The 16,138-nt window shown below is 50.3% G+C and overlaps 1 protein-coding gene and 1 long non-coding RNA gene across 4 annotated transcripts; one reads left to right on the top strand and one right to left on the bottom strand.

Annotated features, from left to right (window-relative positions):
• On the top strand, positions 1 to 3,791 carry LOC106005487. The gene is made up of 3 exons (XR_001178864.2): positions 1 to 189; positions 2,856 to 2,968; positions 3,326 to 3,791. It is a non-coding gene; the product is annotated as an uncharacterized LOC106005487 (long non-coding RNA).
• Positions 1,508 to 16,039, bottom strand: CD300E (CD300e molecule). 3 transcript variants are annotated; one of them, XM_013054456.2, is made up of 6 exons: positions 15,166 to 16,039; positions 8,612 to 10,103; positions 7,091 to 7,438; positions 6,143 to 6,265; positions 3,791 to 3,902; positions 1,508 to 2,960 (listed from the first exon to the last, which is right to left on the bottom strand). In XM_013054456.2, exons 2-6 carry the CDS (start codon positions 8,709 to 8,711, stop codon positions 2,777 to 2,779), a joined length of 867 nt encoding a protein of 288 aa, XP_012909910.1. In that variant the 5' UTR covers positions 8,712 to 10,103; positions 15,166 to 16,039; the 3' UTR covers positions 1,508 to 2,776. The 3 variants fall into 3 exon arrangements, with proteins under 3 accessions (XP_012909910.1, XP_012909908.1, XP_004749059.1); XM_013054454.2 differs by having other exon boundaries at positions 6,143 to 6,490; positions 15,166 to 16,038; XM_004749002.3 differs by having other exon boundaries at positions 6,143 to 6,490; positions 9,895 to 10,103; positions 15,166 to 16,037.
• Positions 16,040 to 16,138: the final 99 nt, after the last annotated feature.

Here is a 16,138-nt window from a genome sequence, read left to right as displayed (position 1 = left end):
GAGAGGGGACAGCCTGTCTCTGCTCCCTCATGTCTGGGGCCTCAACTGGGATGACATAATGCTGGCGGGGTGACTCACATGGCTGGGTGCCACTGTCATCCAGAAGCTTCTTTGCCCGTGTGTCTGGAACAGGAGCCAGGGTGACCCAACACGGAGCCCAGTCCTGACTGTGGACCCAAGACCGTACAGGTAGCCTCTGCATGGGGCCGCCGGGTTCTGAGTGGGACAGTCCCCAGCACCAGCATTTCTAGAGCCTGAGCAAGAAGCTACGGGATTCCTCCTGGCCTGGCCTCAGATGTCACACAGGGTCACTGGCCCCAGGCTCCATCCGGGCCTTCTGACAGGGACGAACATTGCTTCTTGGAGGGTGAAAACGATGCTACTCTTTTCATATACAAAACATAGATGATCCATTGGTAGACGGATCGACTGATGGACAGATCAGTAGAACATGGATGTATACAGCATGTCTTTAGTACTAAAATTTCATAGCTTGGTGGGGGGCATTTCTAGGAAGAGAAAATGAGTAAACAGGATCCTTAGAAGATAATCATGGAAAAAAGTTGGGGCAGCGCTGCTCTGGGCTTCTGTCTGCAGCAGCCACAGCCCATCCAGACGCAAGGGGTGGGGACATACCCCCAACTCTTAATGAAAGGAGTGTCAAGAAATTTGAAGCCCCATGTTGGAACTGCCACATGGAAGAATTTTTTTTTAAGATTTATTTATTTGAGAGAAAGAGAACCCTCAAGGGCAGAGCCGAGGGACAGAGCAGCAGAGAGGGAGGGATAGGAGAAGCAGACTCCCCAGTGAGTGGGGGGCCCCATGCGGGTCTCTAGCCCAGGACCTTGAGATCATGACCTGAGCCAAAACCATGAGTCAGATGCCCAACCGACTATGCCCCCCCAGATGCCTCTGGAAGAATATTAATCTAGTGTCTTCATGTCACATTAAAAAACGAGGAGCCCAGAAGGGCTGAGGCCCCGGCCCCAGTCGTAAGGCCCGGGAACAGACTTGGATCTGCCCCGGAACCAACCTGGGGCTCGTCCACACGGCGTCCCTGCAAGCCCATCTGTGTACTTGAAAGGTCAGTTCTCAAGCCTGCTGGGCTCCATATGGCCCCAGGTGTAAACACTAGGCAGACGCAATGACGTCCTGCCATTTCTCTGCTGTACTCACAGGTCACAGACTACATCCATCAATCGCATGAACTTGTGAATGTGTTTTTTGGGGGGGTCACAATATTATTTTTTAAATAGAGTTTGTTGCCTACACAAAAACACAAAAAATTTCACTTCTGGTTTCTCTTTTAAAAAGCAGAAATACTGGAGAACAGCGGGTCCTGCGTGGGCACCAGAGTGTCTAAGACCTTCCAGAGGCTCCCTAAGGCTTCCAGAACACTATGAAAGCTCACAGACTAGAAAGAAAATTGTCCATTTGTGCAGATGACATAATTTTGTAGAAAATCCTAAGGATTTCACACACACACACACACAAAAATACCAACTGCTAGAATTTAAAAATGAGTTTAATGAGCTACAGGAGAAAAGATCAATACAGACGCACATACACATATACACACACAAACATACACACATACATGTACGCACACACACACACACACACACAGAGTCCTATTTCTATACTAGCAACGAGCCTGTAGAAACTGAATTGAAACACACGGTGCTAGTCCCAGCTGCTGGACAAGAAGAAGAAACACGGGCTGCAGATCTAACGGAATATATGCAGCATCCATGTACTGAAATTTACAAGACTCTGATGACCGATGACAAGAACTATTTAAACAAATTGCGAGAGGTACCACATTATCAACACAGGAGAGATGTCAGTTCTCCCAATATCAATCTGTAAGTTTAACACGATTCCTATCAAAATCCCAGCAAGACTGTCTTGGTAGAGAAAGACAGGCTTCCTCTAACATTTACACGGCAAGGTGACAAAACTAGAGTACTTAAAAATGAGTTTGAGAAAGAATAAAGTACATCACAAGCTTCTCTCTTGCCCAGCGTTGTGTTTCCTACATCGCCTTGTGTGTGTTTTATCACATGGCCCGTATGTGCCTCTTTGGCTGAATTTCTCCTTGGTTGGAGTCCTGGACCAGTGCCAGCTCTCCTGGAAGGTGTCACGAGGTGTCCTCCCCTAACAGAAGCCACACCGGAGCTCAGGTTCTAAGCATGGCCTCTCTGCCTGTAAATGCAGCACTGAGGAGCTCGAGTGTTTTCTGGAAACTGGCATCACTGGCTTTGCGTGGCGGAGACGAGAGGGCTGCTCTAGATGCAAGGAGCTGAGTGGAGCTGGAGACGTGTGCTTGTGACAGACTGTGTTCCTCCCTGCGCACTGACATGCACTCAAAACCACCTGAGTCCTTCCCAGGACTGGTGTGCCCCATGGTGGCTGTGGCAACATGCCATCCCAGGGAGCCTCCTGGCTGCAGGAAGGAGGTGGTTATTGCCCTGTGGGAACACTGAACCCAGAAGCTTTTGTGGCAAGAAATTCTTGCCCTTGGGAGGTAGGCATGAGGGCAAGGAGCTAGCGGATCGGGGGTGGAGAACGGAGGACCCTCGAGCATGAGCCCGGGAGACTCATTCTTCCTGCACCTGAGGACTTGGAGCAAATGTCCTCTGAGAACCAGGATTCTCCCTCGAGACACAGGACCCCTACCCCCAAGAAGACCTGGGTCCCTCCAGGATCCAGGCACAGCAGCTCCCCCTGCCCAGGAGTCTGGAGTTTGAACGTCTCTCTTGTCCAGTCCAAGGGGCTACGTTCCTGGACAGGGCCTTCCTGGGGACGGTGCACTACATTGTGGATTATCTTCCTTCGGCTTTATTCCTCCACAGCCCCTCAGAGGCCTGTTCACCCAGAGGACAGCACCAACCAACGTCAGGAACAGGGGAAGCTTCAAGAAGACCAGGAGCAGGAAGTGGACACTGCTGAGCAAGGACCTGTGGGGGTACGTAGGGACAGGAAATGACTGCCTCCTCGGGGGGAGGTCCAGGATCCTTCTCTCCCAGCCTGTTCCTGTGCCCTGACCCTAGAGCCCTCATAACTCAGGATCAAACTTGGAAAAGATGTGCCTGGGCAGCCCTTCTCTGGGGCCCCATCACCTCCCCTCCCCTGACCGTGCACTACTCCTAGGAATTCTGTTAAGGAGAGGTGATGGGGCAAAGAGAAGAGGCGCCCGGCACTGCCTGCTTTCCAGAAGCTTCCTCTCTATCCCTTCCTCTCACATTTTTCCGTAACAACCTACTTCTTGAAAACTACCCCCACCCTCACTTTAAAGCCCTGACCATTATCCTTGGCCCTACAGAGCCTGAGAGCAACATGGTAGCCCTTTCTGGGTATCTTTGGGAGGAGAAAAGCAGCCTGGAGCCAGCTCATCTCTCTCCAAACCCCCACAAGAAGCACCTGGATCTCTGGTTCAGCAAAGACCTTTGGAGGTAAGCCCGAGTTAGGGCTCCAGAACCAGAAGCCAGAGTCCAGAACCAGAGGGGGAAGGAGAAGGGGAGGGGTGGACATGGGCGGAGCCGCATGTGCACGTGAGCCAGCCTCCTGTTCCCCTGCAGCTGCTGCATGGGGACAACGTTCCCAAAACAAGTGATACTTTCCACACGAAGTCCCCACGCAGCCACTGAGAATGTAAATATCGTGACCCAAACTGAAGCAAACCCAGCAGAGAGGTAAAAAGCTCACGGTGTGTTGCCAGCCCCCACCCCAGGGTCCCATAAGGCTGCTGAACCCCATCTTCTGTGGTCTCTAGGCTGGGGGCCCTTACCCTGAGCAGCAGGTCAACAGCTCCTCCGTGCTGAGGTTCTGCTTGGTGTTCAGGCCCGGAAAGGCAGCAGGTACAGCCTGACATGTGGTCCTCCCTGTGGTTTTACTTGGTGCTGGAGAAAAATCCCACATGAGGGGCTACTCCCTCCCCAGCCATCCGCTACGTGCCCGTTTGGACCCAACGTTATGCACGACGGCCCACTGGAAGAAGGGAATTGAGAGATGCTCCGAAGCTAGCGTCAGGCCACTTCCAGGATGGCGTGAGCTGCTCAGGGACCAAATGAGACTTTTCCAGAACTGGTCAAATGAGCTACCTCTAGTAAGTGTCGGATCTTTCTTTCCATCCCAAGTCTGACTCTGCCTATAGAGAGAGCAGGGGCAAGCCTGGAGAAGATGGCCCTGTGGCCCAGGAGCCTCAGAGAGACTGTAGGAGGGGGCTCACAGCACCTTCAGATGGAAACTAAGGCCACTTTAACTCCCTGCTAGGGAGGAGCTAAGCCTCAGGTGTCCGGGCTATTGGTGTGACCAGTGTCTCTGCCCCAACCTCATGACTTCCCGAAAAAAACAAGCCTCCAGAGCCTTCACCCTCCCAGGGCTCCCAGGACAGGCTCCGTTTCATCCAACTACAGCCCTTGACATCTTGGCCACTGAGGATTCACTGACGTATGTGGCACCATCCCTGCCCTCACACAGAGCAGAGGCATCTAAGTTGATGGGCTCAAATCAATAGAGAGAGGGCAGAGGGGCAGCCTGCCATCAAATACAGAGAGCACAGAAGGCTCAGACCTCAGGGGCCATCCGGGCAAGCAGAAAGGAGAGAAACAAGGAATGGTGACACCTAGAGGAGGCCACGGGGATTACGAGATATTTTTAGAACAGGAGAGAACCCAGCGTGTAGTTCTGGGCTGAGGGGAAGAGAAAGCGTGGATAACTGATGGAGGAAGATACAGAAGAGTAAGGAGGGAATTTGACTCGAGGAGACAGGGAGGCATGGAGCTCCAGGGTGAGGAGCCAGCCTCAAGAGAATTGTTCTCGAACAGGGGGAGGGAAACCGCCCTCAACCTAGAAGGGAAAGGGGGAAGAATGAGTTAGGCATCATTGAGAGAGTTCGCGTCTGATATTCCGTGCGCCCTTGGTAAGAGAGAAGAATGGGAGAGTCATATTAGAGACCATGAACTTGTATGGACACCCCTCATCACCGGCTATGACTTCTCCAGCACTACTGCAGCAGATAGATTTTAGGTGGGAGATCGATTTGCCCTAGACTGCCTAGGATCTGACCCAGTTTTAGCACTGAAAGCCCCACATCCCAAGAAATTTCTCAGTCCTAGGCAAACCCCAATGGTCGCTCACCCTAATTTTAGGGTGGATCCAGGGATGACGGTTTCGAGAGGCAGGTAGGAAAATGGTGCATGACAGGTGAAGAAAATGTAGTCCTCCTTGAGAGTAGGGCCTGGCTTAGGAAGGAAGTGAGATCAGGGCAGGAGAGGGGTAGGCAGTAAGTGGGGAGAGAATGGAGAGAGGGATCCAAGGGCTGGAAACGTATGTGAGATTGCAAGTAGGGCCAGGGGGGTGAGGGTGTGGGAAGACTGATGCACAGAAAGTTGTCTGGGAGTACAGCGTCTTCAGGTAGGGTTCTGGGCATGGACCAGTTTGGGGTGACAGCAAGATGTGCAATGTTGCCATGGAGTGGCTGCAGAGTGGGAATGCAGGTCACTGCAGTTGAGAAGGTCCTGGAAGCTGAGACAAGTTACTTGTTAAAAACTCCCAAGACAATGACAGGAATTAGGGGTGTCGGGGAGTAACCTAGAAGCCAATGGAAGGTCATGCCAAGGAGAAGTAGAGGATGCGTGTGGTCATGTGACACAAATGTTAAAGGAACAGGTAGGATAGTGATAGGTTGTGGTGGGGGACTGGGAGAATTTGAACATAGCTTCACCACCCTATAGCACATGGAGGTAGGAAAAAGAGCAGCTTGCACTCAAGAAGCCTGTTTCTTGAAATGAGAGGAGTGAGGCCAATTTCAGGACAGGATAGTCGAGAGAATATTGTATGAGTAAGCTGAAGATGTATGTATGAAGAATTTGTTTCCTTTGGTACAGATTCCAAAGGTCATGGTGGAGATGGTCTTGGTGCAGCATGGAGGGGCCTCCCGCAGTGGAGTGAGGTCCTGGCCCTCTGAGAATGAGGGTACCTTCAGCTACACACCCACACCCATGCCAAGGCCAAAAAGACAGCTGTCTCTCACCCTGCCCTCAACATAGACTCTTGCCAATACTACTGGGATGAGGACTAGACAAGACCCAGAGACAAGACCCATAAGCTCTGCTGGTGGAGTGAGAGGATCTCTTACCTGTGGAAACAAACACGTTAACGTGGAATGAAGGGTCATGTGACCACACATCCAGGAGCCATACTGTCTGAATTCTGCACCAGTAGGATCCAGCATCGTCTGCAGTGAGGTTCTCCATGGTCACTATAAAGGTGAGGTGATCAGCGTGGTCTCTGATGGACACACGCCCACTCCTCTCTTCTTTCTCTTCTCCCTTGGTCTCCACAATCTTCTCACATGTTGTGTCATACTGTCCTCGGCACCAGTATTTGTTATACCTCTGGTATACCTCCTCGTACCGACACTGCACACACAGAGAGCTACCCAAGGTGCCTGTCACAGAGCTGGGGCCCATCAGGGACAAAGAGCCTGGAAGACATAAGCCACATCCCAGGGCTCCATCTCAGTGTCCCCCTACAGCAGCTGTCTGCCTGAAGCCCAAAGGGAAAGTTGCCAGGGAGGTGTAGACAGTTCTGGGCTCAGAGATGTGGGCCTGGAGGGACATCAGAGCTTAGACTTAAGCCAGAGGGTAGGAGAAAGAGCTTCCACTCAAGAAGCCTATTTCTTGAAATGAGAAGAGTAAGGCTAATTTCAGGACAGTATAGTAGAGGGAATATTCTGTGAACAACCTAAAGATGTATGAAGAATTTATTTCCTTTGGTACAGGTTTCCAAAAGTCATGGTGGAGATAGTCTTGGTGCAGCATGGAGGGGCCTCCCAGGCAATGGAGTAAGGCCCCAGCCCTGTGAAAGTGAGAGAGCCTTCAGCTACACACCCCCACCCATGCCAAGGATGAGGAGACAGGGGAGAGTCACCTCTCTCCCTGCCCTCATCATAGGCTCTTCCCAACACCACTGGGACTGAGGACTAGACAAGACCCACAGACACTCTTCAGCATGACATTCAACCTTGTCTCCATGTTCAGTCATATCCCCTAAGATCTATTGGTGAAGTGAGAGGATCTCTTACCTGTGGAAACAAACACATTAACGTGGAATGAAGGGTCACGTGACCACACATCCAGGAGCCATAGTGTCTGAATTCTACACCAGTAGGATCCAGCATCGTCTGCAGTGAGGTTCTCCATGGTCACTATAAAGGTGAGGTTATCAGCGTGGTCTCTGATGGACACACGCCCACTCCTCTCTTCTTTCTCTTCTCCCTTGGTCTCCACAATCTTCTCACATGTTGCGCCATACTGTCCTCGGCACCAGTATTTGCTATACCTCTGGTATACCTCCTCATACTGACACTGCACACTCAGAGAGCCACCCAAGGTGCCCGTCACAGAGCTGGGGCCCGTCAGGGACAAAGAGCCTGGAAGACATAAGCCACATCCCAGGGCTCCATCTCAAAGGCCCCCTATAGCCGCTGTCTGCCTGAAGCCAAAGGAGAAAATTGCCAGGAAGGTGTAGACGGTTCTGGTCTCAGGGATGTGGGCCTGGAGGGACATCTAGACTTAAGATCTAAGCCGGACAGTCTGGAGACTAGGGCCAGCAAGAGAGGTAGAGATCTGTGCCCTGTGAGCCTAGAAACACTGAGTAACCACACAAGGATCCTGCCATGTGGGGATAGGGAGAATGAGAACAAAGCTGGAGAGGGAGCAGCATGGGCTGGCTGTCCTGCCCTGTCTTAGCCTTTGCAGGCATGAGATTCAGTGAGGCAGAAAAACACTTCCCTTTGCAGTGAACCTCTGCATTCAGGTTTTCTGCAATTCAGAGTTGCTCTGTAGGAGCACAGCTTCTTGTTTACTCCACTCTAGAGGTGCTTTCAAGAGCGGAAAAATAAACCCCTGGCCTTCCTCCAGCCCCGAAGGAGGAGCGACACACAGCTAGGAAGGGCTGGGTCCCAAGGAGACTCTCACAGGCTCCTTGACATGAGTTTGGGGCATGAACGGACCACCCCTAACCCCATCACTGTCCCCAGGACCTTGCCATCTTTCTTTACCACCTTTCCCCCTTCTTTTCCTAAGCTAGCCATACAGCCCTCCATAAATGTAAAGTGGTCACATTTTTCCAACGTTTGTAACCGCAGGTGTTTGTAATCCCAAAGGGTAGGGGGTGAGAGAATGCTGGAACAGAGAGTGGGGAGCGTAGCCAGGAGCTGGGATGGGAAAGAACAAACAAACAAACAAAAAGAACCAAAACTTCAGTCTCTACAAGTGACTCCAAAGCTTTTATCAGGACCCAGGAGGAAGTCGAGCTGTAAATGGACATGAAGCTGAACCTGTGGCCTCGGAGAGACCAGCCAGTCCACGTGAAGGGGTGGGAAGAAGTTTCCATCTCTAGTTTACCTGCACCCAAGCAAGGGCATTTAGGCAATTGTATCAGAGTTAAGCAAGCAGATGTGAGGAAGCCGTGATCTGCTGGTAAACCAGCTCTGGGCAGGGAGCAAGGCGGGGTGCAGGCGAGTCAAGGAGAAGCCTTGGTTCAGAGCGTTTCCCGGTTTCTGGGGCGTAAACACGCTCACTATGACGAATTTCATGCTAACCATATGCTGCCACCGGCTGTAGGGCTGGGGAAATAAGTCCGTGATCAGCTCTTGTGAGTGGGTGCGAGCAGGCTCCAGCCACTGCTGCTGTGGTGCCCATTTCCTTAATTACAGCGGCTCAGAAAAAGTCCATCATCAGGAGGAAGAAGAAGAGGAGGAGGAGGAGAAGGGGGAGGGGGAGGGGGGAGAAAGAAGGGGGGAAGGCGAAGAAGAAAAAGAAGGGGAGAAAAGAAAATATCCATTATTATTTTCATCCTCATTTAAGACATTTTGAGCGTCTCCCATCTGTAAAAAGATACATCTCTTAAATGTCTTTCTGAGTCTATGATCTCAGGGATGAGGGCCCCAGGGGACCTTGAAGACCATCCCATCCGCTCCCCTGTGTTACTGAGAAGAAAATGACATTTTGGCCAGTGTCACCCAACTGGCCTTCTTTCTTGAAACCTCTGCTTTTCCCACCCACTATTCTGGGACAGTCCATCATTATGTTGGGCAGGTTCTATGTCTTACCCAACATAAAAATTACTCTACAAACATGAAGAATACCACCTAGTTTTTACCCTGAACTTACTTTCCACAGAGAGTGGGCTCTCCTGCATGTTGAATGTCTTTTTTTTTTTTTTTAAGACTATCTCCTCCAAAACGATTGTATTTACCTAACTGCACAACACCTTGTTCTAGCAGGGGTTTAAGATGCATGCTGAGGGTACCTCTTTGGTCCCTTCTTTAATTCCTGCTAAGAAACCTTTCCAACCCCTTTAAACTAAGTTCTGACACATTCTAAACTATTGCTAATGCCTGAACTGTCCATGATCTTTAAAGAGATCGACACTTTCACATAAGCTATTCTCTCTTTCCACTCAGCAAACTCATTCATTCTTCAAGACCAAAGTCCAGGGAAGCCTCCATAAGGACTTGCACTGGGTCAAGAGCAGTGTTTGGGGCCCCTGTTGTGCAGCTCCACACCACATGAACAAATTTCTACACAAAGTTCTATGCTGTATCACAGTGACTTGACTCCCTCTTTCAACCGTGAGTCCCTGAGTGCAGAAGTTGCTTTCCTGACACACAGCTGGTCCTGGAACACAGCTGGTGCTCAATAAGCATATGCAAATCTGTGCTCAATAAGCATATGCTTCAGTGGATAGAAGAATGTACAGATGGATGAATGGATGTGTCTTCCTTGTTTCTGCTGGGATCTCTGGCTTGAACCCAGGACAGACATTCTACCCACTGTTCCACCCCCTCCAATAACAAGTGCCCAAAACCCCAGCCCCACTCACCTGAGAGGCAGAGAAGGAGCAGAACTGGGGACAGCCACATGGTCCTGTCTCTCTGGCTGGCGTCCCCAGCAAATCCAGGTCCCCGCTGTAATCCAGGTGTTTGCGACAGAGACTGCGGTGTCCACTTTCTACTTGCTCAAGTTTCCTATGTGTTTCTGTCTCTCACCTACTTCCTTTTTCATCTCCTAGATACTTCCTAGTTTGAAGCCCTACTTGGGAGAAAGGGAAGAGTGTCAAGAGATCAGAGAATGGACTAAGAACAAGAGAAATCTGCTGTTTTTTTTCTTCATTTAATGGCAATATAATGTTTGGATCATACCCTGAGTCTTCATGCAAGTCGGTCCCAAAATATGAAATCTCCAACAGAGGAAAGCCTTTGTCCCCATCTCTCATTCTTCTTCCTGTCCAAGGCTACTTGCTCGACCTAACCAGCTGTCCCTTCTCTCTGAGTACATACTTTTGGGTCATAAAACACCCCACTTAAATATCTGGGGTGAGGACTCCCCATGAATCTCTCAACCACTACCTCCATGTGGTTGATCTCATACCTCTTCCTCTAACCTAGTCTCTCTTCTGGGCTCTGGACCCAACTTTTTGACGGCTTGTGGGGAAGCTCCACCTGCTTGTACACCCTTAATCTAATTCAGTATTAAGGTGTTGGTGAAGGGCAGAGATCCCGGAGTCATGCGGATTTAAATCCCACCTCCATCATGTACTAACCATGTACCCTTGGGCATGTTGCTACATCACTCTCATCCCTAGCTTCTTCATCTATAAAATAGAGCCATAGTAACCATCCTCATCTCACAGAAATAAAGGAGTGAACAAACATAAAGCACTTGTCACAGTGCCTGGAACATAGTAACTGCTCAGTAAACGTTAACTCTTTAGAATAGTCCTGGATCAGGACTACTTCTCATCTGGTCTGTCAAACAACTATACACTCCCTTCAATTCAACTTGAACATCAGAAACATATTCTTCTCGAAGACACAGGTATTGGTTTTGCTCAAATTATTTAAGTTTACAACAAAGGTGTGAGGCAGATACCATTATCCCCACTTTAAAGATAGGAAGACAGAGGCACAGAGAGGTCCTGAAACCAGACATCATCAAATCAAGTCCATAAATCCTAGTCTAGTTTGTTAGCCGTAAGGATTTGGGGGGAAAGCTGTCTGGTGTCAACCAATGCCCAGATCCATTCTGCTTGGGGACAGCAGGAGGTCCATAGGGCTCTGGCCTGCCCACCCCCACCAGCAACAGTCAGAAGCTCCTGGAACACATACATTTGGGAGAAGAGGCTTAACTCCTAGGAGAAAAGGCTCATCTTATCACTGTCTGCTCCACCACACCAGAGAGGAGGTAGAAGCGGGGCAGTCCAAAGCTGAGCACAGACAACAATATTAGGGAAATGCAGCCATCAAGGAATGCAGATCAAAACCATGGTGAGACACTACTTTACACCTGCTAGGAAGACTACCATCAAGAAGTCAGATAGTAAGTCTTAACAAAGATGTCAAGAAGTCAGAACGTCTATATACGCATTCATGGGAAGAAAAGTGGTGCAACCATTTTGGAAAACAGTCTACAAATTCCTCAAAGGATTGCACGTAGAGTTGCCATAAGACCCAGCGATTTCACTCCTAGGTGTACACCCAAGAGAAATGAAAACATAGGGGCACGTGGATGGCTCAATGGGTTAAGTCTCTGCCTTCAGCTCGGGTCGTGATCCCAGGGTCCGGGGATCGGTCCCGCATCAGGCTCTTTGCTCAGCAGGGAGCCTGTTTCCCCCTCTCTCTGCCTGTCTCTCTGCCTACTTGTGATCTCTGTCTGTCAAATAAATAAATAAAATCTTTAAAAAATAAAAAAAAAGAAAGAAATGAAAACATATGTCCACACAAAAACAGGTACACAAAGGTTTTTAGTAACTTTATTCAGAATAGCCAGAAGGTAGAAACAACCCAATGTCCATCAGCAGATGAACAGATAAACAAAATGTGATCTAACCTCACAATGCACTATTACCCAGCCATTAACAGGAATGAGACCTGCTAGAAGGTAAAGCTGAAAACATTACGCAAAGTGAAGGAAGCCAGTCACTGAAGACCTTATAGTATGTGATTCCATTCATTGCAAAGACGAGAACAAGGAAATCTATAGATACAGAAGTCATGTAGTTGTTGCTTAGGACTTGGGGAGATTCAGAAAGGGAGGATAGCTAGAAAGTATGGAGTTTCCTTTTGAAGATGATGAAGATGCTCTAAGATCGGGTGTGGTGATGGCCGCACCTATCTGTGAGTACGCCAAACACCACTGAATTGCATACATTACAGGGGACAGTTGCATGATATGTGAACTATATCTCAATAAAGCTTTATTTATTTATTTATTTTTTAAGATGAGCCCAGAGAGGCAGGAGAGCGGCTGGTGAGTGGGAAGGGAGAGGTAGGGATGGGAGATGGGTCTCAGAATGGTGTTTTCCTCTGCACCCCCACACCATTCCATGTCTTTATTCTTCATCCACAGCCCAGCACATGGGCCTGGAAAAACCAGGCTTTTCAGAGCATCAGCAGCAGGAAGTGAAGGGACCAGGGTACAGGAGATGGCATCACGCAAGAGAGTTGCCTCCCAGAGACAGGTGTCTGGACCTCTCTTCCCACCCTCAGCAATGAGCAACTCATACATAGGAGAAAAGTCAGAAAGCTCAGCTCCAAAATTAGAAGAGAAAGAATAAGACACCTGCCCACGTAGGCACAGCTGAGCAAGGGAAGGATGAAGCAGTGACGAGGCCCAGCTCGTCCATAATTTCTACTACTAACATTTCCTTTATTAAAAAAAAAAATCCACACACCTCTTGAAAGGCAATCAAGATAGAGTTCTAGGAAATAAAATAATTAAATGACAAATGCATTTTGAAAACGGAGGAAAATTTGGTGGACTTTGCATCAAACAATGGAGAGGAAGAATTATGTGGGTCAAAACCCTAATGATTAAGGAAAGGATTTCTCTGGGGCCCGTCCAACTCCTGAGAGGACAAGCCACACAAGCACTAATAAGCAACTAGCATGGAAATAGAGCCTGGTGCTGGGTATCAAGGAAGCTCCCGTCCTGCATGGCGCTCTGGGTGGGGTGCATCAACAATGAATCCTGGAACTCTGAAAAAATAAAATTTTTTAAAAAGAGAGAAAGAAATAGAGCCTCTGGAGTGGAGGTGTGATGCCCCTGAATGGGTGTCAAATCCGGATGCCAGTGTGTGAGGAATGCAGACGTTGCTGGTGCTTTTGAAAGAAAAGGAGGAAGCTTTGAAATCTGATTCAGTGGCTTTCCGGCTTTCAAAATTTCGCCATCTCCCCTTTGGCTACAGTCAAGTCCAGACCCTGCTGTGATACACCAGACCCAGCTCCTGGCGGGCCTCCAGCCTCTCCCTGTCCTCCACAGCTCACACTCTGGGCCCCGGCCACTGTAAACGACTTCCAATGCCCAACAGCAGGTGCTCCCTTGAGCCAACAAGCCAGGGCACATGTTGATCTCTCGACGCCCATCCAACCTCCCATCCACCGGCCCCGGGCACATGTACCCTCTCAGCTTCCTTCGAGATGCAGATAAATCCTCCCTCCCAACTTGGGCACTGGCAGACTTGACCCCAAGTGGCCTCTGAGCCACGGCCCCACCGGTGTTCATGTCATTCTCTCCTAACCCTGCCCCAACATGCTTTCTCGGGTTTTCTGTCTTCGGTGTTGCTCTGTTTTGTTTTGTCTTGGGAGGTTCCCTCAGGTCCTGCGGGTTGAGTTCACAGGCCCAGGAAAACCTACCCTTCACCAAACTTGTCCTTTCTTTACTTGGTGCTTTCAGTCCTGTCCCCTGTTCACACACCTCAGAGACGAGCCTTCAGTGGATGTCCTTGCCTCCGTATGATGATGAAGTACATAGGCTTGCTTTGTAGGCATATGCTTCAAACCACACGGTTTCGGGCCATCCATCTCATTCTGGTGTTACTTTTTTTATGCAGCACCGGGTCCTGAAGCCTCATCTGTGTCACTGAGTGTCCACTTTACTGTTTTCAGCTTCGGCTTCTCCTCCGCAGCAGGTGCCCGAGGCCACTCATCAGTGTCCGGTGCTGGACGTCTAGGTGGCCCCCAACTCCTTGCCTCCATGAATGGCACCTAATGAACATTCTCTAGCACACACCCCCTAGGGGCCTGCAGAACATGTTCCCGGGATATACACCCAGAGCAGGGTTTCCAGGCCCCCGGGGTAAACATACCCTTAACCTGACAGATTGCTGACCCCAATGGCCATATTGGGCAGTCAGGTCTCATTCCTTGAAGTCAAAGTTTACAGTCAGAACCTGTTTCACTGAGGGGAATGGAGTCCTCACCAGCTGTGCACTGTGATCCCTGTGAAGTCTCCCCACCCCTTGATGCTGGCCAGCCGTTTGGTCTGGATTTATTCAGTCAGGTAAAAAAAAAAAGTATATATATATGTAATGGTTTCTCAACTCTTACTGAAATCTCTCTGTCTAGACTCTCCGCAGCTTAAGAACAATTCAGGATTCTTGTTTGGCCTCTCAAGGGAAATAAACCAGGGCCACCCTCCAGGACCTTCGGGTGCATTATCCACAATCGCTTCCTGCCTGCACACACCACAGAGGACTCTGGGCGTCTCGTGGCTGCACACCCAAGCCGTCACTAATGCTGCCTGAAGTGGCTCATTCTCCCAACCGCCCCCTTACTGCCGCCCCAGACAAGCTGTGCTACTTCATCAGGTCTCCGGGGACATGGGGTCTGCTCCTCTGAGGCCCCGCACACCCCAGCACCAGGCCTCTGGCTTGTCCTCCTTCTGCTCCTCGTGGGAAGCTTGGCTGTTGTCCCCCTAACTGCCGGCCTCCTACTCCTGCAGAGAGCACCCCTCTCCCGCCTGGCACCTCTCTAGCTCCCCGTTCCTTCATTGGGATGGTGGAATCCCCCTCCTAAGGACTGCTGGGAGACACGAAGGAGATCCCTGATGTCAAATGCTAGGCACAGACCCTGGCACAATGTAGCAACTGATATCACACACACACACACACACACACACACACACACACCCTGTGAGCTGATGAAACGTCCCCCGCCTCTGTGTCGGGCGGTGAACAGCCGTGGTCTCCATATCCTCCCGCCCATCTGGGTGGGTGGAAACGGTTTCCTGGGACCCGTGTGTCACCTCTCCCAAACTCACTCCATTCTTTTCTCCAGGGAAGGTTCAGTAAGTGACAAGTCCCAGACCCACTCACCTGAGGCAGAGAGGGGGCGGAGCTACAAGCAGACTGGCGGTCCAATCTCCCCAGCCCCGGAATGTCCAGATCCTTATCTTCTGACATCTGGCCTAGGAGCTCCCGGCCTCGATACGGTCACTTCCCATCTGTATTTTGTTATTTGCTTCCTTCCTCTGCCACTTCTTCATTTTGGGTTGCAAAGTTATTGGGAAAGGGGAAGAACCTGCTGAAAAAGAGAGTGAACCAAAAGCAAAACGGCAAGGGGAGCTTGGTGGCACCTCGTCCCCTCACCTGCTGAGGGCAGGGCCCATGGCAGGGCCCACCGGGCTGGATCCCAGGTCGCCCTTGGCTCTCAGCCCCATAGATCCACAGCTCCAGCCCTGCCCTGAGGGAAGCAACTGCCCACCATGGTCACAGCACTGGTCCTCTTGGGGGGCAATTTCTGGTCCAGCTGTGACCAAGGTTTACATCCTGCTCAGTTCAAAGCTTTTTCAACCTGGACGCTCCCCTTCGGGTCACACGGAGGAGTGGGGACATACTCCAGTCTTACGGTTCTAGAGGTTGGAAATCCGAAATTAGGTTTGCTGGGCCAAAGTCAAGGCGTCAGCAGGGCTTCGTGCCTTCGGAAGCTCCAAGGCAGACTCCACTTCCTTGCCTTGTGCCACCGGCATGAGACCCCCACCACTCCACCCTCGGCTTCCGTCAGAATGTCTGCTTCTCTGACTCTGAACCTTCAGCGTCTGTCTTATAGGAAACTTACGATAACATTGGGCCCACTGGATCACCCAGGATAATCTCTCCATCTCAGGATCTTTAACTTAATCCCATGTGTAAAGTTCCTTTTGCTGAGAAAGGGGTAACGTGACACACATTGCAGAGTACGTCGTTCAAGTGACGAACCTTGAGGTCCAACCTGGTTGGAGGAGAAAGTGAAGAGAAGGGACCTGCTGTACTGGTCTGGATAAGTGATGTTAGCTGCTGTAACTGGCAG

The sequence above is a fragment of the Mustela putorius genome, unplaced genomic scaffold, assembly GCF_011764305.1.
Source record: "Mustela putorius furo isolate JIRA1106 unplaced genomic scaffold, ASM1176430v1.1 tig00000873_pilon_pilon_pilon, whole genome shotgun sequence".
NCBI lineage: Eukaryota > Metazoa > Chordata > Mammalia > Carnivora > Mustelidae > Mustela > Mustela putorius.
The sequence above is the reverse complement of the archived record's forward strand: the minus strand, read 5'-3'. Positions and strand labels throughout refer to the sequence as shown.